Consider the following 24,479-nt stretch of genomic DNA (forward strand, 5'->3'; position numbering starts at 1 on the left):
CCTTGTTGGAGTCCCATCCCTGATAATGGGAAATGGATATCAAGTGTCCTGTCCTCCATTTCCCACGGAGGACAGGACCAAAAGCCAGGACTTAGAAGCCCAAATTGTTGCTCCAAGGTGGCCTAGACCAAAAGCAGACCAGCAGGTAGGACAGGCAGCCTCTGAAAGTGGTGGGATCTCTTCTGCTCCCCACACCCTGTGGGTTTTCAGAAGCATCCGAGTGCTTCTGGTCCCATCAGGAAGATGGGCTACCTCCAAAGTGCTTTTGCAAAGCCCTTTCATCTTCTGGTGCTGCCAAAATCCTAGGAAAACAGGGGCACACCTGGAAAGGTAAAGCCCCTGGGCACAGAACCTGATCCTCCACTCGCTAACCTTTTGCAGGCAATCTACCAGTTGCTCCACCTGCATTGATAGAGTTGTGGGATGGCTATACCATACTTAGTTGTGGGCGGCCTGTACCACATTTTGTCTGCCCTTGATCTGTGCTCTAGTGAGCTTCTGCTGGCTTCTGCCTTGGGACCTCCTAGCATGTTGCCAGGAATTAAGTGTCTCTGCCTTCCTCTTGCCCCCAGGTACTTCATGGGGAACGGCCCGGCCAACTGGCTCCACATCCACCCTGAGAATGGCATCATCACTGCCAAGAGCCCCTTGGACCGGGAGTCCCACTTGGTCAAGAACAACACCTACATGGCGATCTTCTTGGCCGTGGACGATGGTAATGGCTGCACGGCTGGGAACGGGGCAGAAGAGAGGAGTCTGGTTGCGGTCCCGTTGCAGGGGGGCCGTGGGATCAAAAGCCTCTTTGTTGGCTTGAGCTACAGGCTGACGAAGGCTGCCCATGTGAGGGGCACATGGCCCAAGAGCTGCGCTCCCCCCCCCCCGCATGGGCTGTCATGAGCAACCACATCACAGAGCTATCTGGTTGGGAAGCTGGGGGAGGGAGGAGAGGAGTGTGGCTGATTCAGGGGGCCCTGACAGCTCCCTGCATCGAGTGAGACACTGTTGGCAAAAGTGGGGGCTTCACGTGCACATTATCTGCCCCCCCCCCACTGATGTGCTGCTCAGGAAGAACTCTGCATGCTCACACTTGTGGGGCCCTGCACAAGGACACACACACACACTCTCTCTCTCTCCTCCAGCACTGCACAAGTCCCAGATTCTGTGCTACGAAGTAGGCTAATAAGCCAAATGAATATGGAAAAGAGGCACCGATTGGAGGCAGTTTCAACCCTGTGGTGCATCTTGAGCAACAGCACTTAATGCTTGTCAGACAGCCAAGGCAGGCGGGATAGCGAAGCCACAGCCGTCTGTGCATTAATCGCCATGTTTTGAGTGCATTTCACTGGGGGAGTAAAGATGACATGCAGCATGCTCTCGAATCCAAGCAGATGGCACACGAGCCCGAGTATCTTGTGCCTGCCCTCATTCTGAACTCCCTGTACCTGGTCATTTCTGGGCGCTTTGGGTTTTGGTCAAGAGGTGGGCAGTCTTGGGGATGGGGAGGGGCTACTGGAGGCCACAAGGGGAAGGGATGTAGATGTGTGGGGCACACCCTGGTTTGTTTGGGGGCTGGAACGCAGGTAGGCAATGTTGCCTCTCTGCAGGCCTGCCTCTGCAACCTTATGGACTAGAAACCTTGTAAACGTTAAAATAAATGCAGGGGTTCGCCAACTTGGCATCCCCTGACACTGCTGGGCGACAGCTCCCACACCCCTAGCCTCAATGGCCTTTGGGCTGGGGATGATGGGGGTTGTAGTCCAACATCTGGAATGCAAATACCCCTGGGGGGGGAATGCATTCTCGAATCCCTGGCAGAAGAGTGGATGCAGGATGAGAGCGATTGCCTGTCCCTGCTCGGCTCCCCTCGGCAGTCCTGCTCAGCTCCTGAAGCTGCTCTTTCTCTCCTCCAACACAGGAACCCCCCCAGCTACTGGGACGGGCACCCTCCTGCTGACCCTGCTGGATGTGAACGACGAGGGCCCCGAGCCTGACCAGCGGGAGATCCTGGTCTGCAACAGCAACCCAGCGCCCCAGTTGCTGCGGATCATCGACAGAGACCTGCCCCCCAACACCTCTCCCTTCCGCGCGGAGCTCGTTCACAACTCTGACGAAAACTGGGCCGTGGAGATGGATGACCAAGGTGAGGCCGGAGAGGCCCTGGCCCCCTCCCCGCCTGAGCCAGAGTCCCCTCTTGTGCCTGCTAGCTGGGGACAGGGGTGGGAGGAGCAACCTCTGGGGCTCCCCAGCTGTTTGGCCAACAGATCCCGGCATCAGGAGGCCCTCGAGTTGACCACCGCCATGGGCAGGAGTAAGAAGGTGCTTCCCTTCCCGCTGCTTCAGAAGGCAGGGGAGGAAGACGCTGGCTAGCCAGCTCCAAGACGACTACTACCCTGGGGGCACACACACCTCCAGCCTCCGGTCATCTTCCTGACCACTGGCCAGCACTCTCCCGCCCTGACCTGCTTCCTGGAACTTTGGGGATGTAACTCCAGAGTGCAGTCCTGACTCCCAGCAAGCAAACGAATGTGTGGACCTCTCTTCCCCCACATGCTTCCCACACATCTTTCCATAATGTTGTGAACATTTGAGGGCTGTTCTCCAAGCCATTAAAGTGTTGGCAGACCCACAGTTGGGGCTTGTGCTCTCTCGCGCTCTCTCTCTCTCTCTCTCTCTCTCACACTCACACTCTCACACACACTGGTGGTGGTACTTTTGCAGGCGAAACGGCCATCTTAACGCTGCTGAAGCCCTTGAAGCAAGAGACCTATGACGTCTACCTCCAGCTCTATGACAGCCAGGGCAAGGGCCAGCTGACGGTCCTCAAGGCGAAGGTGTGCGTGTGTGACGGGCCTGCGGTCCAGTGCCAAGAGGGGTACAAGGAGGTCGGCGTCCCCGTCATCCTGGCCATCCTGGGGGCTATTTTGGCTCTGCTGAGTAAGTATTGGGCTGGCTCCAGCCTCAGAGGGGGAAATGGGGCAGAAATATGGGGTGGGGGTGGGGGGGCAGACTGGGCTAATGCCTTGCCCTGGGGAGAGGGGGGGCTGTCTGCTGTCTCACAGGGGTGCAAAAATGCCCACTCAGGTGTGCGCTGGGTCTCCTCCTCTCTTCCAGTTCTGCTGCTGCTGCTGCTGCTCTTTGTGCGGAGGAGGAAGGTGGTGAAGGAGCCGTTGCTGCTTCCCGAGGAAGACACGCGGGACAACATCTTCTACTATGGGGAAGAGGGAGGGGGCGAGGAAGACCAGGTGGGTGCCTGCTGGCCTCGATCCAAGGGAGGGGGCGGTAAGACCACCCAGGCCTCCTGAGCGACCTGTTGGCTTCAGGGAGGGGTCTCCTCTTCCATCCAAAGAGCCCTGCTGGATCGGACCCAAGGTCCATCTAGGTCAGCGTCCTGTTTGTAGATGCTCCTTAGAAGCCCACAAGAAGGCGATAGCCCAAGCCGGCTGTTGCTCCCCAGCAGTGGGCATTCTGTGGTAGACTGCCTCTGAGCATGGAGGCTCCGTGAAGCCATCCCCTTCGGTCTCCTATCCACGGTTCCTTCAAGACAACATCAGACTGTCCAAAATCGGTGGCAAAACAGCAAGAGGAGAGGCATACGGTTAAACTCCTGGGGAGGGGCTGGGAGATGAACTTAGGGCACTGCCTTGGTGCAGAGTGGCTAGTAGTCCTCCCTGGCGCATCCCGGAGCCCCCTCCCCACAAAAAGGACTCTGCCAGCCAGACGGCTCTAGAACCCAGAGTTCTCTTCCTGTGTCACCTTCTCGGCACCTCTTGCCCTGCCAGACTAGCCTGCTGCCCCCGTGCCGCGGCCACCTTGCTGCCTTCCCCGCGGTCGAAGTCTGGGCCCCGTAACAGCTCCCCTCTCTCCCCTCCAAGGACTATGACCTCAGCCAGCTGCACAGAGGCCTGGATGCCCGTCCGGAAGTCGTGCTCCGGAACGACGTGGTGCCCACCATCCTGCCGGCTCCGCAGTACCGCCCGCGCCCGGCCAACCCCGACGAAATCGGCAACTTCATCCACGAGGTGAGGCTGGAGGGAGAGGAGGCAGCGCCAGTGAGGCCAGCAGTTCCCCAGGCCAGCCACGGGGTGGGGTCCTCCCAGCCCAGATGCCCGGGATTTCTGCCTCCTGCAGCAACTCCGCAGGCACAAAGCCGCCAGGGCAGGAGGAGGTCTGTGGGGCCAGGAGGCGGGCCCCGCTCTGGGCAGTGGCGCTGGAGCTGCCTCTGCGCCAGGCCTGGGGAATCCCAAGGACAGCAGCAGGCCCAAGAGCAACCAAGACAGCAGTGTTTCCGCTTTAAAAGACTCTAAACTGCTGCTCTTCGACCACCTTCAAAGCAGCATAGAAATCGAAGACACAGCAAAGAGAGTTAAACCAAGTAAAAATCAGCCACGCTGAGTCCGATATTCAGCAGCACTTAATCTCTCATTGCACTTGAAGGCATGTCGGGAAATGACTGGGTTTGCCAACCAGTGGAAGGGTCAGATGGGCCTCCTGGGGTGGGGAGTTCCACAGGCTGGGTGCTGCAACAGAGAGGGCCCTTCCGCTCATTTCCACCCGTGACACTTTTCTTGGGATGGTGGGGCATAGGACAGGGTCACAGGGTACATCGGGGAGTTACCTTCTACAGAGTCAAATATTCGGACCACCCAGCTCAGCATTGTGGCGGCAGCCAACTCTCCACTTCGGCTTGGATCTCTCCCAGCCTTACCAGGAGATGCTGCCAGGGATTCAACCTGGGACCTTCTGTACAGAAAGCATGCAATGCACTCTGGCCGCTGCGCTATGGCCCTGTCCCCTCGCAGCTGCCGTGTTGAGTCCGGCGCTTGGTCCCTCTAGCTTAGCACTGTCTGCTCTGACTGGCAGCAGCTCTCCTGGGCTCTCGGCAGAGAAATCTTTCCCGGCCCGGGCTGGAGAGTGAGCCTGGGGCCTTCTGCTGCTGCCCTCCCGCTGGGCTCCGGCCCCAGCCCCACAGCCTTCTCGGCACTGGCCAAGCTGCCGTGCCCCTCCTTTCCAGGCTGGCGTGAGAGCGACCCGTGTCTTCCTTTCTCCTCTAGAACTTGAAGGCGGCCGACACGGATCCCACCGCGCCCCCCTACGACTCGTTGCTGGTGTTCGACTACGAGGGCAGTGGCTCCGAGGCGGCCTCGCTCAGCTCCCTGCACTCCTCCGGCTCCGACCAGGACCAGGACTACGACTACTTGAGCGAGTGGGGCAGCCGTTTCAAGAAGCTGGCGGACATGTATGGGGACGGCGTGGAGGACTAAGGCGGCAAGCCTGGCTGGCTTCACCCCTGCAGCGGGCGGGGCGGGGTCTTCCCAAGCAGAGGGGGCCCCTTTCCAGCAAGACCCTTTGCATCGCTGCTTGTGTGCCCGGCTGAAAGACGGCGGCGACTCCTCCTTGGGTCCCAGGGGGCACAAGCCGTTCCGGGACTGTGATTCAGGAGCTGACTTGGGAGGAGGCTCCGGTCCTGCATTTCACATCTCGCATCCTGGCTCCAAGGACGTGCCTCTGGGAGGGAGGGTCTTCTCGCCCGACAAGCAACACTGCAGGGCCTTCCGGGGCCTCCAGTGAGAGGCAAGGGCGGATGTTCTGAGCAGGGGGTGGGATGGAGGAGTGTAGAAGTGTGTGCTGCAGTGGGTCAGAGCCTACCCAGACTCCTCCTCCTGTCAGGGGGGCCCCCTGCCCCGCTGCCTGCTCAGCCCCACAAGTGCCAGCAGCCATCCTGCAAACTCCTTGCTGCCTTTTTATAAGCATATCCTAAGTGTTGATAGATCTCTTTTAAACTAGATATAAAATAGACTTGGTGATACGCTTAAAGGTTTGGACAATCAGGGTGTAAAGTTTTAATAAAGTTTTTTTTTTTTAACTGCTTTTGTGTTCTTCCCGGGGCCTTCCTAGGTTAGGGGGCTTGGCCAGAGGAGTTCCCTTGTGCCCCTTGCTTGGAAACGGGCGGGCAGCTGGCCTAGATCCCGGTGGGAGACGTCCAGCTTGCCTATTAACCCTCAAAACCAGCTATTCCCTCTAGGGCTGAAAGCCACTGTCCTGGAGTATCCTGTTTTCTGCCCTTTTTTTTTTTTTTTACCAGTTCCCCTGAGCTTCAGGGAGCTCTTGCAGGGGCCTGGGATAGCTTGCACTTTTCCCTGTAGGACCCTCTGATGCTGGGTGTTAAGGAATGCAAATAGCCTCTCTGTGGCTTCCCCAGTCACATGTGCTGTCTGGTTAAATGCCTTCCTTGCACCTCTGAACGGTTTGGGGTGGTGTATTAAGACAGGTATTTGCCAGCGTGGGGAAGGCTGCATCATTTGTGCCAAGGGTGTCTGTCCAACCAGCCCCCCAGATTTAATTGGGGAATCCAGGTCTCTTCCTTTGCCACAGCAGCCATCAAGGAGGAGCTGGCTTGGGAGAGTCCCACAGAGTTAGCAAACTGCCCCTGTTCTGGGCTTTGACCAAGCATGTGGGATGCAGCCCCCTCCTCTCTCCCTGCTTCAGCTAGACCCAGGTAGGCAACCTCAGCTCTCCCAGTGCTGTTGCAGTACGAATCTGGTTGTCCCCAGTCACAACTGATTGTAGCCGCGGAAGATGGGAGTTGTAGTGCACCAGCCAGTGGAGAACCAAGGTTGCCTACCCCTGAGCTAAGCTGCACCGTGCTTCCTCAGCTCTCCACTTCTTCCAAAAGTGGCTGTTAATGGAAGCTCTTGCAAATCGCAGAACAAGCTTCCCTACACCAAACAGCCAAGGTCACTTTTCTCCAAAACAGAGGAGCCAAGCAGTTTTCTCAAGCCTAAGCTAAGATAAGAGAAGGAAATGTTAGATTCCTGGTCTGGTGGTAGCAAGCCTGACTTGTCCTCTTAGCTAAGCAGGATCTGCCTTGGTTGCATATGAAAGGGAGACTAGAAGTGTGAGCACTATAAGCTATTCCCCTTAAGGGATGGAGCCGCTCTGGGAAGAGCATCTAGGTTCCCAGTTCCCTCCCTGGCAGCATCTCCAAGATCGGGCTGAGAGAGATTCCTGCCTGCAACCTGGGAGAAGCCGCTGCCAGTCTGTGAAGACAATACTGAGCTAGATGGACCAAGGGTCTGACTCTGTATATGGCAGCTTCCTAAGTTCCTCCCCAAAAAGCTTTTCTCTGCTATCATGAGAAGCTACAGATCTGTTCCCTAGCATCATCCTTAGCTTTGCTCTGGAGCCTGTGTGTGTGCCTGGCCTCTGTAAAATGGTTGGACTATTTAACTTCTATACATGGGGGGGGGGGGCTTGGGGATTCCTAGGTGGGTGCATGTGTCATCCCGACTAAAATCCCCACCAGTGACAAAGGGATCGTGGAGTGGAAGAGCTTGGAGAGTCCGTGTACAGCAGGGCTTATGTTGGTCTCTACAACTTGTATTGTTCCCAGCCACAATGGCTGGGGCAGGAGTCCAGGCTGAGCACTCTCGAAGCAGAGGGAAGTCAGTCTTGGTGTGTGGCTGCTTTGCATGGTGGCGATGTGGCTGGGTCCAGGCTGCTGGCTTCACCCAGGGAGAGGGCTGTCCATAACGGAGGTTTTTCTGGAGGCAGAGGAGCAGCTGCTCCTCAGAGGCGGGAGGAGGCTGAGTCACCACCGGTGCAGCTGGGGGAAGTACCCAAGAGTCTGGGAGAGGATGTGATTCATGCTGTGACCTCAAAGAAGCCTGCAAATCGCACTGGTTCATTTAGGGCAGGACTGACCCACTCTGGTCCTCCTGCAGGTGTTGGACTACAACTCCCATCATCCCTGACTCCTGGCTGCTGCGGCTTGGACTGATGGGAGCTGCAGTCCAAAGCCAAGTGTCTGGCTGGAGTTGTGCAGCCCTGATTGGGAGGGAAAGTCCTGTCCAAGATGGGCTGGTCTCATCCCGCGTCTGCATGCCTCTTGGACCCACATCTTCCTTCAAACCCACCCCCTAAGCACCACCCCCTGCTTAACCTTTTCACATTTTGAATGAAGGTGGTAAGTGGGTGGAAAGGCACCTGCTGCTGCTGCTGCTTCCCTTTGTGACTGGTGCGTCGCACCCAGAGCCCATGGCAGGGGGGATCTCTAGCCTGTGCCTTGCTCAAAGGTGCTGCTGTTGGGTCGTCCGTGAAACCCTGACAGGGTTGCAAAGCCGTGGTGTGAATGCTGCACCGCTGGGCCGCTCAGTCTGGCCACCTTTGGAGGAGCAGAAGTGCCTCCCTCCCTCCTCCCCGCTTCTGCCCAGCAGTGACCCACCTGCCTTGAGCGCATTCCAGAGGAGACTTCCTCATGGGAGAGAAACCGGAGTCCTGCAAAGCCTCCCTCCCTGCCCACACCTGCTGCTCCTCTTCCAGCTTGGCTTGCAGCGAGGGGCCTCTTCCTGGCCCCACTCCAGGCCCGACACTCACCTGACTGGTTTTTCCTGCTCCAGCCCCCTTCCTCCTCGCGCTCTTAAGCTCCTTGTGGGTGACTGCCAGCCTGGGGGGAGAGCCAAGCGCCCGAGGAGGCTGCTATGGTAACGGGCAGGAGTGGGGTTGGTGAAAGCGGGGAGAGGGCCTGGTCCCCTCCCTGACCTTCACCAGCTCAGCCTCTGTGGACAGGGACAGCACAGGAGGAGATCGAGGCAGGAGGTCCATGGGGCTTGTGCCCCAAGCTCATGGTGGGGGGGGGAGGAGCGGCTCAGAGTTGGACAATGGCCATCGTAGTGGCATTTGAGAAGTTCTGCAACTTGTGTTTCTGTGCATTTCAGGAGAGGAGAGCTGGTCTGGTGGTAGCAAGCATGACTTGTCCCCTTAGCTAAGCAGGGTCTGCCCTGGTTGCACATGAATGGGAGTCTAGAATTGTGAGCACTGGAAGAGATTCCCTGTTGGGGATGATGAAGCCGCTCTGGGAAGAGCTTCCAGGTTCCAAGTTCCCTCCCTGGCAGCATCTCCAAGATAGGGCTGAGAGAGATTCCTGCCTGCAGCCTTGGAGAAGCCGCTGCCAGTCTGGGTAGACAATCCTGAGCTAGATGGACCAATGGTCAGCTCAGGATATGGCAGCTTCCCATGTGCCTAGGTGCATCCCTATCAGACTAAAATATGGCACTCTTTCTGAGCTTATTTGCAGAGGTGATTTGGTAAAAGATACTTTTTTGTTAACTGATAGGTATTGTCATGTTAAACAGTTTAAAATGTTCATAAGTATTAATAAAAACCTGTCCTGATGGCACAAGATTAGCCTTTGATGAACATGGCCTCTGGGATTCGCTGACCATATAAGCAAACCAGTGCTGTCAGCTGGTGCTGGATCAACTGCATGTTGGAAGGCAGAGAATTGTTACATTTTAGTGTCTCTGCAGTTTTGCATCTAGTTGATCAAGGAATTATGTGTGAGAATTTTTTATAACTAAACTGTGGAACTCTCTGCCACAGGATGTTATGCTACCAGTCTGCATAGTTTTAAAAGGGGCTTTAGACAAATTCATTTAGACACACCTTTCTGGGGATGCAGGGTCTGAAATCAGGTGCACTTACTACTGAGAACCCCTTAGCAGGTGAGAAGCAGCACCAAAAGGCACCACCAGAGGATGCTGTCAGTTTGGCCACTTAGCTCAGCCAGCCAGGATTCATGGCAGAGCAAAAGCTTTTGAAATTACACTCCTTTTTCCGAGGGCAAACTTCTATCAGGACAAGAGTGATACAAACTGCCTGGCCCGCCCCGGTCTCGCCAATTCATAGCATTTGCAATTTAACGGCTGAAGATCTGCAGAATGTGTCCTAATCTTGGCAGTCTGCATGGCAAATTTAATGAGGAACATCTAAACCCTACTTTTCTTTTTTAAAAGGCACCCAAAGCAACAGATATTAAAAACACACATATAGTAACCATATACTATTTATTTATTTATTCCATTTCTATACCCCCTTTCCAAAAATGGCTCAGGGTGGTCTTGGAAAAACAGGACAAGACAGCAAGGAACACAAACTAAGCAGAGCCCTTGAGCATTTAAAATAGCAGCTCATAAAAACAACCCATAAATCAAAAGCTTGCTGGAATAAAAAACAATATTTAAAAGATGCCCAGAACCACCTAAGTCACTAACAAGCAGAAGGTTGCCGGTTCAAATCCCTGCTATATCAGGCAGCAGCGATGTAGGAGGATGCCGAAAGGTATCATCTCATACTGTGCGGAAGGAGGCAATGGTAAACCCCTCCTGTATACTACCAAAAGAAAACCACAGGGCTCTGTGGCCACCAGGAGTCGGAATCAATCTGACGGCACACTTTACCTTTAGAACCACCTAATGGCACAGTGGGGAAATGACTTGATTAGCAATCCAGAGGTTGCCGGTTTGAATTGGTTTGTTTCCCAGACTATGGGAAACACCTCTCAAGCAGCAGTGATATAGGAAGATGCTGAAAGGCATCATCTCCTACTGGGAAGAGGCAATGGTCAACCCCTCTTGTATTCTAACAAAGAAAAATCCCAGGGCTCTGTGGTCCTCAGGAGTCGACACTGACTTAATGGCACACTCTACCTAGGACCAGAAAGAGAAAACCAGAAAGGTGGCTCTGGTACTCCACCATCTGGGCACAGACCCAAAGGCCCTGGCTTAGGGGTGCTGCTACCCATCTGGTCTCCTGCAATGGTGGAGCGGAGAGCAGTCTCCAAAGTTATCTGAAGTGCCCAGCAGACTCAGGCTGGTGGGAGGGGTGCTCCATGATTATGCTTGTTCTTTAAAATCAGCATTTGATCAGATGGCCAAACCTGCACCCTACCAAAAAAAGGGACCCAACAGCTTCCTTGTAGGGTTTTGACACAATACCATAGAGCAGAGGCTATCAAACGTGGGTCCTCAGAGATTGTTGAACTACAAATCCCATCACCCCTAGCTACAATAGCAGAAGTCCATGATGGCAGGGGGTGATGGAAGCTGTAGTCCGAACATCCAGGGCCCCAGGCTTGAGAACCCCTCGTAGAAGATAATGGGGCAGGTCTCCCACCAGCTCTGCCCCATTTGGGCAAGTCCTCTTTCAGACATATGCAAGCACCTCCAATTCCCCACAAGCTCCATTGAGTGGGAGGAGACTGAAATATACATTTGCTTTCAGGGGAAACAATTCCGCTCCAACAGAGGCTTTCTGGGCTTCAGAGACGGCTCACCCCAAAGACCAAAAAAGCACATGAGGAAGAAGGTGGCCTTCAGAATCCGCCTCCACTGCTGAGGGCTGTGTAGATGAGAACCAACAAAAAACTCTGCCAGTTTCGGTTCATCAGAGACCAAGAGTGAGTGAGGCACCCAGACCCAGCGCACTCTTTCATCTCGGAGGTATTTTGTGCTCGGGGGTGTGTGTGTAAAGTTGTTATCATCGCCCTCGTCATCCAGCACTTTCAGTATTGCAATGCACTTCAGAGTGATCCCGTGTAATGCGCCTAAAAATAGTCCTTTGAAGAGATCTCCGATAGCCCCATTCTACAGACAGGGCAGTCTAGATCAAGGGCTTTCAAGCTTGGGCCCGCAGATACAATCCCCAGGCTACAATATGAAGGCCCTGGTGGTCAGGGATGACGGGTGTTATAACCCAACAGCATCTGGGGACCCAAACTTGAGAACCCCTCACTCACCCTACTGTAACCAAGGCAGAGTCTCTGGAACTGCTCTGGTGGCATCATTGGGGACCGGGGAGCTTGCAGAGGAAGCAAGAGGGAGACACAGAGGACCCACCCACCAGTCTGAAATGGAAACGTCCCACCCATGGCATGCCCTTCGTTGGCCCTGTGGGGACGACCGTCTGAGCAGCGGCGGCAGCAGCGGCCAAGCGGCCAAGCTCTTCCCAGTGGCTTCCCAAGGGGCACATCAAATCCTTTGCCCACCTTCTGCAGAGCTGTTCCATGTTAATCTGCCTGGATGGGGCACTTCTTGGCCCTGGGTCCACCGTGGCCCAGGTGGAGGAGAGCTGGTCTTGGAGGAGGAGAGCTTGAATGAATGAGAACTTGAAGCTGGTCTGGTGGTAGCCAGCATGCCTTGCCCCCTTGGCTAAGCAGGGTCTGCCCTGGTTGCATCTGAATGGGGGACTTGATGTGTGAGCACTGCAAGAGATTCCCCTCAGGGGATGCTACAAGACCAGCTCTCCAGGACCTTTGCAGGGGGGTTCCGTTTCTGTCACTGGATGTCTTTGAAGAAGGGTGGGATAGAGATGTGGCAACAGGACGCGTATCCTTTGCGTACTACTGCTGTGCGCCTACCTCACAGGGTCGCCGTGGCGGTAAAGCCGCTCACCTTGGGCTGCCTTTTGGAGTCCGCCAGGCTGACTCCTGGGAGCGGGGTCCGAGGCAGGCGGGCTGCCCCAGCTGCTGGGAGGAAGGGCAGCAGCAGCAGCAGCAGCAGGGCAGGCACTGGCGCCGCATCAGAGCCTCTGCTCCTTCCTTCCTTCCTTCCTTTTGCAAGGGTGGGAGTCCCAGGCAGCTCGGAGTCTCCCGTAGCCCCAGGGGAGACACAGGAGGGCGGTGACTGGGGGCGGGGCCTCCGCTCGGGGGTGGGGCCCGGGGCCCCTCACCTGCTGCTGCTGCTGCTGCTGCTGTCAAAGGTGACGCGCACGCACCTGGAGCGGCAGACAGTGCTGAGTGAGGAGTCCTTCGAAGCCGCACCGCGCCTCGCGCCTCGCGCCCTGCTCCGATGGGGACGCAGCCGGGACTCTGCCTTCTGCTGCTGCTCCTGCTCCAGGTAGGGGCCCTCTTCCGCCGCGGGGCCGGGCCTTCCTCCTCGCGCGCTCAGAGGCACTCTTGCCCAGGGGAGCCTGCCTGCTCCCTTCTCGGGCGGCCTCCCAGCGGGGAGAAACTTGGGCGCTCTTGGTTCGCAGCCGCCTCCGCGGGCGCCCCCACCCCCCGTCTCCCTCGGGCGCCCTCCCCGCTCGGGGCCTTCTTCTGGCCTTGCGCTTGGCCGCGGCCTTCCCCTCTCCTGCCCTTCGCTCTGCCCCCGCTGGGGTGAAGTTCCCCTCAGCTCTCCTCTTCGCCCTTCTCTCCCCGTCTGTTTTTGTACAGCACCTGGCACCTGTTGGGTAGCTTTGTGCGGGGCGGGGGGGGAGCCCTCCCTGACGGCATCCTCACGGCCAGGGGTGGCTGGGCACCTTCCGCATGCCCTGTTTCTCCCCACACACACACCTTCAAACACGGCCAGCTGTTTCTTCTTTTCCCTGGAAGAGGGATGATTATTGTATTTTTCCTGCCTCCCCTCCTCTTATCCTCTCCTTGGTCTTCTCTTTGCTACTGAGTCACGTGTGACTTCCACGCACCCCCCCATCGGACATACCTGGGGCAAACACCCTGAAACAATGGGGCCCGTTTGTCCCAGTGGCAGCTTGGTCTGGGTGTCTCGGGCCCAGCACCAGTGTCTGCTTCCTGTACAAAGTGGGCTCCTAACTTTGCCTCCCCACCTGTTGGACTACAATGCCCATCATGCCCAGGCACCAGGGTTGTAGTCTAACACCTGGGAACCCGAGGCTGGGAGTCCCAACTGTACATCACAATCATGTCCTTGGATCCCAGGTTAATCAGTGCAGAGCCACTTCCCCTCCCTCCCTCCCCCCCACTGCAGGGGCCGGCTCATGGGGGTCAGGATTCACCTCTCCTGGCGAGAGGCAGAGTCCGCTGCCAGGGGGTCTTGCTGAGCTGGGGAGGGGCGGGGGGGGGACTTGCAGATCATTGCCTGGAAAAGTTCCCCCCTCCGAGAGGTTACTGGGTCACTTGAGGAGTCAGGCTGGTCTTGATTAGAAGCTGCAGAAAAGGGCAAGCCAGATGGCCCGTGGAGGGGAGCGCCTTCCCTGCAAGGGAAGCATTTGGACCTTTTTCGCTCAGAAAAGAGACAAGTGGTGTGAGAGGAGAGAAGCCATTTCCTCTCTCTCTCTTCTAAAGCTAGGAAGGGATAATCCAAAGAAATGGATAGGGAGATTCGGGAGAGACCAGGGAAGGGCTTCTTCACACAAAGCTCTCTAAGTTAGCTCTTGGAACTCACTGCCACAAGATGGTCTGTCTGGCTTTGAGGGCTTTAAAAAGGGGGACTAGAGAAATTCACAGAGGGCAAATCTATGAATGGCTACTAGTCAGGAAGGCTAACCTGGACCTCGATGTTCAGAAGTCATATGTGTGCCACCAAATAGCAGGAGAGAACAGCTTGCCCTCCTAAATGTCTCACTTCTGGACTTTCCTTTTGGGCGTCTGGCGGGGCTGGCCGTTGTGGGAAGCAGGACCCTGGAGGCTATGGACCTTTCTTTGGACCCAGAAGGGCTCCTCCTAAGTGACCCACAAGCACACGCCCCTCCCCAAATGCAAAGAGGTTTGGGAAGCAGAGTTCGGGTGCTTTGCATCCCCCCCCCCCCCCCCCGCAAGAGTCCACCAGGTAGGCCTGAAAAGCCTTTCACAGCGAGGGAGGTTACATCTCAGAGGGCTTGATTCAGACTTGTTTTTCTGGTTTGCCAGGCTGAAAGGTGGCTGTGCATGGAGGAGGAGAAGGCCCAGTGCCAGCCAGGCTTCAGCTCAGAGGTGTACACTTTCACCGCGCCCAGGCCAGACCTGGAAAGGGGCCGACTGTTGGGCAAAGGTAAGAGTCACTCCATGACACTCTCCCTCGTCCTGTTTCGTCAGGCTGCCTCCTGGGCTGGGAGACTCTACCTTCACTTCTCTGCGATGAGGTCATGGCCTTGTTGGTTCTCTGACTTGTCCCGTCTCCTTCCTTCCGAGCAGGATAACTTCTATGGGGGCTGGATGAATCATTCTGGCAGGTGTGCTGTGCTAGAGAGTAGAGCCAGTCCCGCGGTTAGGATGCAAGAGTCGGGGAGTTCCCCAGGGAGCAAAGTGTGCCCTGCCGCCTTCTCCAAATATCCTCCTAGCTGCTTCCGCTAGTGAACTGTGACCAGCAAGAAGGGTACTTGAGAAGAGGGTGCTGGCCCTCGGACTGGTTTCAAATCCCAGCTTGTGGATTCACAGGGGCAGGGTCTTATTCCCTCTTCTGTGAAATGGGTGTAATTGCCTGGTCCTCGGGATGAAGATAAGCAAGGCTGCAGACCACTCCTGCAGAGCGCCGGAAGTGCAAGTGTATGAATCCTAAATAGTAATTCCTCAGTTTCGTATGTTCTGGCTCTCCCCCCAGCACCTCAGAGACATATTGACGGGCAAGGGCATCTGCATCCCAGCCCCTTAGCCAATGTCTTTACCAGCCTGATGCAGTGAAGGGTTGTTTGGAACAAGATTTCCCTAGAACATTTTGTCGCCTAAGAGGCTGTGACACCCTCCAGTTTGGGGCAAGTTGGAGATTTTATTTATTGTAACATCTGCCCTTCTGCTCTTCAGCCCAGAGGATTCTCAGAGCAGCATGAAAAGAGATTTAAAATCTAGTACAGTGAATAAAACAAACCGGATGAAGTGCTGGGGGTGTGTGTGTTTGCTGCTGCACCTGAAGCATGGCTGGTGTCCCCTGTTGGAGACATTTGACTGGGCTGCAGGAGGTCAGGCACAGGTTCATCATTCTCTTCTGAGGAGTGCTTGGGGGCAGCTGAGTTGCTTTATCGTGCTAAGAGGAGGAAGCAGGCTTTCCCGGTCCTGAGCCTCAGAGTCTCGAAAGTGTTAACAAGAAGTGCAGGTAGTTTCCAACCTGCCCTTTCCCCCCCTCTAGAGCTGGGAGGTGGAGCTTGGCTGCAGGGAGAGGCCGGCTTGCTCCAACTCGCAGCACCTGGGCGTGGAGCTGGTGTTTGCTCATTTGTGAACTTTGACAATTGCTCCCGACTGGTTGCCTCCTGCTTATCGCAGTTTCACTGGCAGGGCAGGACTGGCAGGCAGTCGGGCTGTGTCAATAAGGCCTTGTGAATCATTTACCGTGTGTGTGTGTGTGTGTGTGTGCGCGCGCCAGGGATCAGTTAAGCCTCTTATTTTCGGTTCTGTTAGGAGTAAGACGGGGCTGTGGCAGTTGGCCGTGTGTGTCCTTTCCTCGTGAAATAACCCTTGGAGAGATCTTGGCTTAGAATCCCGTGTGAGCAGGTCTCTTCTTCGGTGGGTGAAACTCCCCAGGCAGGCAGCCAAAAGCAGAGCTCCAACGTACTTTCATTTATCATCAGGCTTATTCAGCTGTCACAAACAGTATTGCAATCAAGAAGAATTAAAACAGCTGTGCTGTTTGTTAACAGAGTAATACATCAACGCTTGTGGCCGTGGGGGGAGCACAGGCTCACGGTCCCAAAGCTATAGGTTCCTAGCCTATTTAAACCAAAAGAAAAAGAAAAAGTGGGGGAGGGGATCCTGACGAGAGGCTTATCCTGTATACATCTATCTTTTATTTGGGGGTGGGTGATACCCTGCCTTTCTTGTAACGTAGAGCCAAAGCAGCAAACATGAATAAACAAGTTAAAACAAGCAGTTGTAAAGCCAGTAAAAGCAGCAACACGATACTGGCAGCCCAGTGATGGGACTACAACTCCCATCATCCCCCAGCTGCACAGGTAGCCATGGTGGGAGTTGTAGTCTGACAACACCTCGAGAGCCCCGCGGGTCGGCCATCCCTGGCATAAAGAATGGGAACCCCACAAAGCAATGATCAAGTTGCCACAAAAAGCCAAGTTTTGACAAGGCCACCAAAAATACATGCATGTATGTATTTAGAATATTTTTTATACCACCGGATATGTACCTCTCTAGGCGTTGTATAACATTTAAAAGGCAATATGAAACAGAGTGAAAACAGTTAAAATTTTACAAAATGTAGTAAAAAGAGCCAAATTAAACCGTTTAAAATTGGTTTCAGTTAAAAGTCTGCGGAAACAGGTGCTTCTTGAGGATCTTCCTAAAAGCAAACGGAAAAGGAGATGCTCTTATTTCAGCAGGGAGCATATTCCAAGCCCGGATATTTGATGATGGGGCCTAGGTAGACTTCACTTAGTAGGACCTTTATGGAGGGAAGGTGCCACCACCGAAAAAGCCCTGCCGTTGTGTGAAAAAAGCATCTGCCGTACTGCAGTGAGTTGGGGTGGGGACAGAGCAGGAGGAGGAGTCGATCCTCGAAGTCCCCGGGGAGCAGTAATCCTTGGGAATGTGGTGCACACACCTTACGCCTGGGCTGCACAAGCTGTGTTTGGACTACAACTCCTATCATCCCTAACTATGGGCCATTGTGGGTGATGGGAGTTTTAGTCCAACAGCAGCTGGAAGGACAAACTGGTGCAGCTCTGCCTTACACCCAGTGGTGGCCATGCCAGATGGCGGCTTCCTTTTAGCAGTAGCTTCCAGATCACATTCATGTTCTGCTCATCAGCTGTGCAGTAGCAAGTGACCTTTATGAGACTTCACCAGGGTAGGTTCTCTGCCCCAGAACTTGGTATGTGAGCTCCATAGGCAGCAAAGAGGATAATACTGTAGGCACGCATGGATATACACGCTCCAGGAACCTGTCCCAGTTGCTGAGTGGGAATCAACAGTTTGCAAGAGAAGATGTTAGAGAAGGGATTTCAAGAACTATGGTCTGCATTTGTGGTTTATAGAGATGAGAAATGAAAGCAGAAATAGCTAAACAGAAATGAGAATGTTATGCCTTAAAGCAGGGGCTCCCATCCCGTGGTACCCCAGATGTTGCTGAACTACAACTCCTATCATCCCCAGCTACAATAAATTGTAGCTAGGGATGATGGGAGTTGTAGTTCAGCAACATCTGGGGTACCACAGGATGGGAACTCCTGCCTTAAAAGGTATGTATGTTGTGATAGGAATGGCTTTGTTATGGAATTAAGTCTATCAGGTTTAACAAAAAAATAAAATCTTATGCACTTATGCCTAACATATGTGAACAAAACATTCAGAATTCGCCTTTATAGGTCTAAAATAAATCCAGAATACAAACATGCTGTGATTTTGGGATCCATACAAATGACCGTGCCGGCTTTCGGGGCAGCATGTGGCTAAAAAGCAGTCAGAGTGTTGAGGGTCGGCTCCTGCCCGCACAGGTAGAGAAGGCACTCCTGGCACCTGGCTGGCCTGCTGGAAGGCTCAATACCTTGGAGCCCAGGTGTGTCCATGAGGGAAAGGGCGATGCTCTTAATGGCAATGAGCTCATTTGAAAGGAGGCATTTCATCCTTGGGCAGCCAAGCCAAACTTGACTCAGCTCTTTGGAGAGAACTTGATACACACCCAGCGTGCTTGATCTTAACTCTGCAAGTGAAGCTGCTTTGAAGGTGGAGGGAAAAAGCACCGCTCTTGCGGCTTGCACAGCAGACTGACAGAGAGGCCTGTCCTCTTTCTCTCTGTGCTAAGCAGAATGAGAGAGCTTTCAACATGCAACAGAAACCAAAAATGGGAGCGAAACGTGTTTCAGGCTGCCCCTGGATAAACCCCTGGTTGCCAGATACCCCAAGCACTGGAGTTCCTAGCAATGTAAGGCTCTTGGGCCAAGGAACCATCCCTATTTCCGTAGCCGCCATCTGCAGAACCTGGATGCTAGCACTGCCTGGAGTGTTTCTCCAACATTGTGATGTGGTTTTGTTTTCATGGGTAATTGCAGAAGCCCAACTCTGTATAAGGCAGGCTTCTCTTCTGGGTTGTTTGTTCCCAGAAAACATGGGGCAATTCAATCCATTCAAATGTAACTTGGTCTGCTCCCAAAACACTCTTTTAAAAAGGAAGGAGCTTCCACATGGATGCCGTGTTGCATCATGTTCGACCTCTACAGGGTTCAGCTGTGTGACCCTACTGACAACATCGGGGTTAGCCCTGTACAAAGCAGTCACTGGGCCCAGCAATCTTTCCTGCAGCAGCAATGGGGGGCTGTGAACTCATGAAGGAGCCTTATACTGAGTCAGACCCACGCTCTGCTCTGCGTAGCCTGACTGGCAGCTGCTCTCCAAGGGCTCATCCTGCCACCTGAGAGATCCCTTTTTCACGGGAGATTCAGGCGGCTGAACTGGGACCATGCCATAGCCTTAAGCCAGGGCCCTTTCCCATTAATGGTAGAATATTAACCATTTTTAAAAAAGAATAGTCCATGAGAAACTGGAATTCCCCACTAGGATGAATCTCAAGGTTGTGATTGGGCATGTCAGTGGAGACTGTTGAAGACTTGGGTTCAACTCTGCACTGAACCATGAAGCTTGCTGGTACCCTTGGACTGGCTCCTCTCAGCCTAGCCTGCCTCACAGGGATGTTGTGAAGATAAAATGGGATAGCCTCATACACACTGTTCTGAAGGAGGGGTGGGACATGAAAATAGTAAACGGTGGTGGTGGTGATATAATCATTGGTGATTAAAACAGAGCAAGAAGTTGATGAGTTCAAGTACCAAGAGGGAAGGTCATGTCTAGATTTCCAAACTGGCACAGAAAAGGCAGTTAATCGTTTTTCAGAAAAAAAGGAGAATAAAGGGGGGCAGTTTTAAGCTGAAAAAGCAGATTTGTAGCTGCATTTTAAACAAACAAGATAAGACCACCTTACCTCACCTCATTGCAATGGAGAAAGAGGCTAAGGGAGGGCTGTAGAGTGGAAACTTTGAATCACAGGTTGTAAACATCCCCCCCCCACACACACACACACACCCGGCCGGGGTGATTTATCCAGTCTTTTTCAGACCTCCTGAGACGGGATCTTTTGGTTTTCAGTCAGGCCTTGCTCTGTTGTCTTCCTCCTCTGTATACAGAAGGATTAAGCCAGCAGTGAGGTCATGAGGCAGGGCAGAGTCCAAGGCTTAGCTTGGTGTCTCCAGGTAGCCCCACGCCATGCAAAGGGCCAGAAATCTTCATAACACCTTCCCTAGGTCAGGGCTGCCCAACTTCATCCCCCCCCCTGCTGTTTGACTACAACTTACAGTGGCCAATAAGCAGGGAAGATGGGCATTGTAGTACAATATCTGCAGCCCTGCCCGGGTTATATCTGAAAAGGGGTTGCCTTCTTTCCCCTGGCAATGCTCCTGTGCTTTGAACACCTGCCTGACATGCAGAAATCCAGAAGCCAACGATTTTCCTCAGCAGCAGATGTAGCACTGGGAAGAGCTTCACCACCTGAATTCCCCCCTGCAGGTTTTTAAAACACAGGAGCCTTGCCTGGGGGAAAAGGTTGGCACAGCTGATCTGGGATGCTGGGCATTCCGCAGCCGTCCATGAAAACAGCCACAGCCCACTTGCTAGCATAGTGTGTCTGTCTGTTTCTGTGGCTATAGGCACGGTTGTTCGTTCATGCAGGCTCCAGCACCTTTCCCTGTAGAGCCCAGTTCTTGCTGGGTTTGCCTTGGAACCAGAGAAGTCCTAGATCAGTGGGGCAGTACATGCTACAGGGAAGAGAGCTGGTCTGGTGGTAGCAAGCATGACTTGTCCCCTTAGCTAAGCAGGGTCTGCCCTGGTTGCATCTGAATGGGAGACTTGATGTGTGAGCACTGGAAGAGATTCCCCTTTTAGGGGATGGAGCCGCTCTGGGAAGAGCATCCAGGTTCCAAATTCCCTCCCTGGCAGCATCTCCAAGAGAGGGCTGAGAGAGACTCCTGCCTGCAACCTTGGAGAAGCTGCTGCCAATCTGTGAAGACAATACTGAGTGAGATGAACCAAGGGTCTGACTCAGTATATGGCAGCTTCCTATGTTCCTTTGCCCCAGAGTCCAACTCTGGCATCTCCAGAGAAATCCGCTGAGTAATAGGACTGGGGATGACCTTGGGAAGCCACCCTCGGTCAGAAGAAACACTGCACAGCTAGACAGATCACTGCTTATGCTCTCTCTCTCTCTCTCTCTCTCAGGCCGGGGTGCTCAGCCTTGGGTCCCCAGATGGCTTTTGGCTGCTGTTGTGACTGACTGGGGAGTTTGCAAGCTGGGGACGCAAGGCTGAGCATCCCTGGTCAAAGGGGACTGGGACTGTTCTTAAGAAGTGTGTTAGATTCCTGCAGTAGCCCACTTTCTGTACTGCCTTTTTGCTGATACACCCCAGCAGAGCAGCTCAGAGTTGAGAACACAGTCATGGACTGGCTCAGTAATTGGCACAATTCAAAAGTGGAGGAGGGGAGGGAAGAGGAAAAGAAGCACATTCGGGGGGGGGGCATGACCACTGCAGTGTGTGTGTGGGGGGGCACAAACCCAGCCGGAGGAAGGGAGGGGCTCTGGCTGCCTCCTCTCTGAGACAGCCAGGTGGGATGTCTGCAGATGGAGGCGGTTCTCGGAAGGGAGGGGGCAGCAGGGGAGAGTGCCACGCCTCTTTGGGGTGTGTCCAGGTATGGGTGCTCTTATCTCTTTCCCTGCTGAAGAGAGCCACAGAATTCCCACCCTGTGATGACTTGTGTGTGTGCGCGCGCACATATGCAGCCCTTCCTGGTCCTTCTGGTATTGCAAAACTAGTGGAAGGCCGAGTCAGGCTGCCCTGCCCTTGTGCCTCCTACATGGGGCCACAGTCACAACCACATCCCGGCTGTGTCTGCAACCCTTGCGTGGGGTCCTTGCCGATGAGTCAAGGCTGTTTGTTTCCTGCCCAGATAACAGGCTCTGAGTTGTTGGTGCGCACACTCGAGGGGCTTGCTCAAGCGCATGTCCCCCTCTTCCTCCACTGGAGAGCTCGAAGGCAAAGGGAGCTCAATGGTGCTTTGTCAGAGCTGGTCTTGTGGCAGCCAGCATGACTTGTCCCTACAGGAGCCGGCTATCTACTGAGTCAGACCATTGGTCCATCTAGCTCAGGACTGTCTGCTCTGACTGGCAGCTGCTCTCTGGACTTCAGGAAGGAGTTTTCCCCAGCCCTCCCTGGAGATGCTGCCAGGGATGGAGCCCAGGGCCTTCTGCAGGCCAAGCAGATGCTCTGCCACTGAGCTAGGCCCCACCCCCTCTGTGTTTGGCGTTTGCCAGTGTGTCCTGCCCAACTCTGTGTTGCCCCCACTAAGGACATGCAACAGCTTCCGACAAGCCTAGCAGGCGAGCTTGGAGATGCACAAAACCTTTCCCTGGGAATCTGCATCCCAGCTGTCTGAGTTCTGTGTCTCTTGAAAGTGCTTCTCTGCCTGTGGGGGCCTTCTCTCTGGGGCCCGGCCGGTGTGGCTCTCGGACCGGTGAGGGGCCAAGTCAAGCAAACAAGCCAGACTCGGGCTGGTTCCAAATTGGCTTGGCCTTGGCTTAATTAGAGGGTCCTGTGGGGGAGCACCTGGCCCTCTCCGTCTTCAGCGCTGCGGCCCTCCAGGTGCGGCAACCAAGGCAGGGGCTAATGGAAGGGGGGGATGCCCCCTGCCCAGCCCAGCCCAGCCATGGCTGCACTTCAAAGGCACCCTGCAGGACCCGCGACCTGTCCTCAGGCCTCACAAACTGGCCTGTAATTAGGGCAACAGGGGTGCGAGTGGCTTTCCAGCTGATGGGTTTGCAGCCTGTGCTGCAGAGACGAAGCGGGCCTGTTTCTGTCGCCCAGCTGGGGCGGAATCCAGGCTCCCCACTGGCTGTGTGCTTGGGCTGGTCCCTCGGCCGGTGCCCAGGGCCCCTCCAGGGGCAAGGCTTCCCTGCTGTGCCTCTCCCACGCCACGCCTCGTGGGCCGGACTCGGTCAGAGGCACCTTCACGCTCCTGGCGCCATCTTGGACGTGCTCCTCTGCTGCTGGAGGTGGAGGGACCTGGCTGAGGCGGGGACTTAACCCCCGGCTCAGGCCCGGGGGTGACAAGAGTGCGGCTGAGCCTGTTTCTGTGGGACAAGCACCTCCCCAAGCCTCCAGTCTAATCCTAGGATGGCGGGGCTGGGAGGTCCGCCTTTCTGCACTGAAGCAAGATTTGGCATGCCCCAAATTACCCTGACATTGAGCCTACAGCCTCCTGATTAACATCTCCCGGCAAATGGTTTCCCTGAGTCCTCCTGGGGGGGGGGGTGAAAGTGAAACCAGTCGGGTGAGGAGCTTCCTCCCACTCCCCTAGGCCTGAGACGGCCCCTCTCGGTCAGGAGCGACACGCCTTCCCAAACGGGCTGAGTGTGACTCCTGAGATCCCAGCCCTGGATTCTGGGTCCCCGGCAGGGGCTCTCTTCTCCCCCCCCCCCGCTGGATGGCTCAGCCTGCAATGGGGCGAGGGCTCTCTGAATCAGCCTTCAGGTGAAACTCCCGGTCCTGCGAGTGTTTGAGCTCCGGGGTGACCTCACTGCTCAAACACGGAGTCCTGGGCTTGGGTGCAGAAGGCAGGCAGTGGGGCGGAGAGCTGTGCCGGACCCTTTGCCTGGGATGCATCCACCCAGAGGAGGGCGTGACGCATGCATCTGGCAGAGTGGTCCTTTCCCGGACATCCCTTGCTTTAGGCAACGGGAAATGTGCCTCTTTGCTGCTGAGCGAGCGCTTGGCCACAAACAACTTGGTGTCAAAACAGACGCGCCAAAGGGATATCTCCTTGGGACTGTGCCTGCTGGTTTTGAGCCCTCAGGTTCTTGGATTAGGGAGGTCTCAAATTCATCAAGCCTGGAACAAAGAGAGGGGCTGTAGTTAGATCCTCTGGACGCCTGCCTGCCTGCCTGGCGATGGCTTCTTAGTTTAGTTGTATCTCATCAAGCGGAATGCGGCTGAACAGGACCCCCCTACCCCAAAAAAGCCCATCTAGCCTACTATCCTGTTACTTCCAGGAATCCTGCCAGCAGAACTTGAAGGCAAACTTGCTATTCAAGGGTAGACTGTCCCTGAACATTGAGGCTCTATGGAGCCATCATGACTAATGTCCAGCGATTGACCTATCCACCCCCCCCACCCTGCTGAATGTGCCTAGTTCCCTTTTAAGGGCAGCTGAACCAGGGGTGGTTGCTGCATTTTGTGGCCGCAGATTTCATAAATGGGTTAGGGTTAGGGTTAGCCTTTGGTCTGCCCAGACTTCCTTGCCAGCCGGTGCCATTGGGTGACCCAGTGAGATCAGAGAGGGAGAGTAATTTTGCTTGCCTCACTTTCTCCACTTCTTGGGAAGGACGTCTTGTGCTAGTGGCCGTTTATCTGGGAGCGAAGAAGAAAGCAACGGCTTCCTTCTACCTGCCCCAGGGCCTGGCTGGGTCTCTGCGAGGGGGTTGGGTCTGCGTGGTGCTCTCCTCTCTTGCTGCCCCACCCTGGTCTGGAACGCGGGAGGGTGACTCTCTCTGGCTGCAAGGACCAGGAAGCAGGATCCTGACGATGACGCTGCCCATATTTGGTGTTGCACGAGAGGTGGCTGGGTTCCTCTGGCTCGAGAGGCGGCTGGGTTCCTCGGGTTCCTCTGGAATTGGCCGCTTGTCGGGCAGGAGCCACAGCTCATGTTCTGAGTCTGGGGGTGGGCGGGCGGTCTTTGCAGCTGATAACAGGTTAGCCGCACTTCATCTGTTTTCCGCTGGGGATTTCTCTTTTCCATACCACCAGAACTAAGCTTCGTTCATGCACCATCCCTCTCCCCTCAGTGGCTTTGGATTCCAGTTTGCTTATTGAGAGGGCCTCTCCTGCCCCCCACCCCCGGTTGCAAAGGATCATGTGGAGTGTCATCTTTATTACCAAATGTCTTGCTTTTTAAAATCTCACAGCTTTGCAACTTCGTATTTCAAAGCATTTCCAAGAGCAGCCTGTCT

At 54.9% G+C, this 24,479-nt stretch overlaps 2 protein-coding genes across 2 annotated transcripts in view; both read left to right on the forward strand.

The window, feature by feature from the left end:
• Nucleotides 1–5,863, forward strand: part of LOC128334378 (B-cadherin-like) — an 18,380-nt gene extending 12,517 nt beyond the window's left edge. The window contains exons 11-16 of the mRNA XM_053271150.1: nt 573–715; nt 1,916–2,140; nt 2,719–2,934; nt 3,112–3,242; nt 3,873–4,019; nt 5,052–5,863. Of these exons, the coding sequence (XP_053127125.1) occupies nt 573–715; nt 1,916–2,140; nt 2,719–2,934; nt 3,112–3,242; nt 3,873–4,019; nt 5,052–5,261 (1,072 nt within the window). The 3' untranslated portion in view covers nt 5,262–5,863. The remainder of the gene's footprint in view (nt 1–572; nt 716–1,915; nt 2,141–2,718; nt 2,935–3,111; nt 3,243–3,872; nt 4,020–5,051) is intronic.
• Nucleotides 5,864–12,610: 6,747 nt separating this feature from the next.
• The window catches only part of LOC128334618 (B-cadherin-like), a 29,690-nt gene continuing 17,821 nt past the window's right edge, over nt 12,611–24,479 (forward strand). Inside the window, exons 1-2 of the mRNA XM_053271591.1 lie at nt 12,611–12,671; nt 14,423–14,543. Of these exons, the coding sequence (XP_053127566.1) occupies nt 12,624–12,671; nt 14,423–14,543 (169 nt within the window). The 5' untranslated portion in view covers nt 12,611–12,623. The remainder of the gene's footprint in view (nt 12,672–14,422; nt 14,544–24,479) is intronic.

The sequence above is a fragment of the Hemicordylus capensis genome, chromosome 9 (assembly GCF_027244095.1).
Source record: "Hemicordylus capensis ecotype Gifberg chromosome 9, rHemCap1.1.pri, whole genome shotgun sequence".
Lineage (NCBI taxonomy): Eukaryota > Metazoa > Chordata > Lepidosauria > Squamata > Cordylidae > Hemicordylus > Hemicordylus capensis.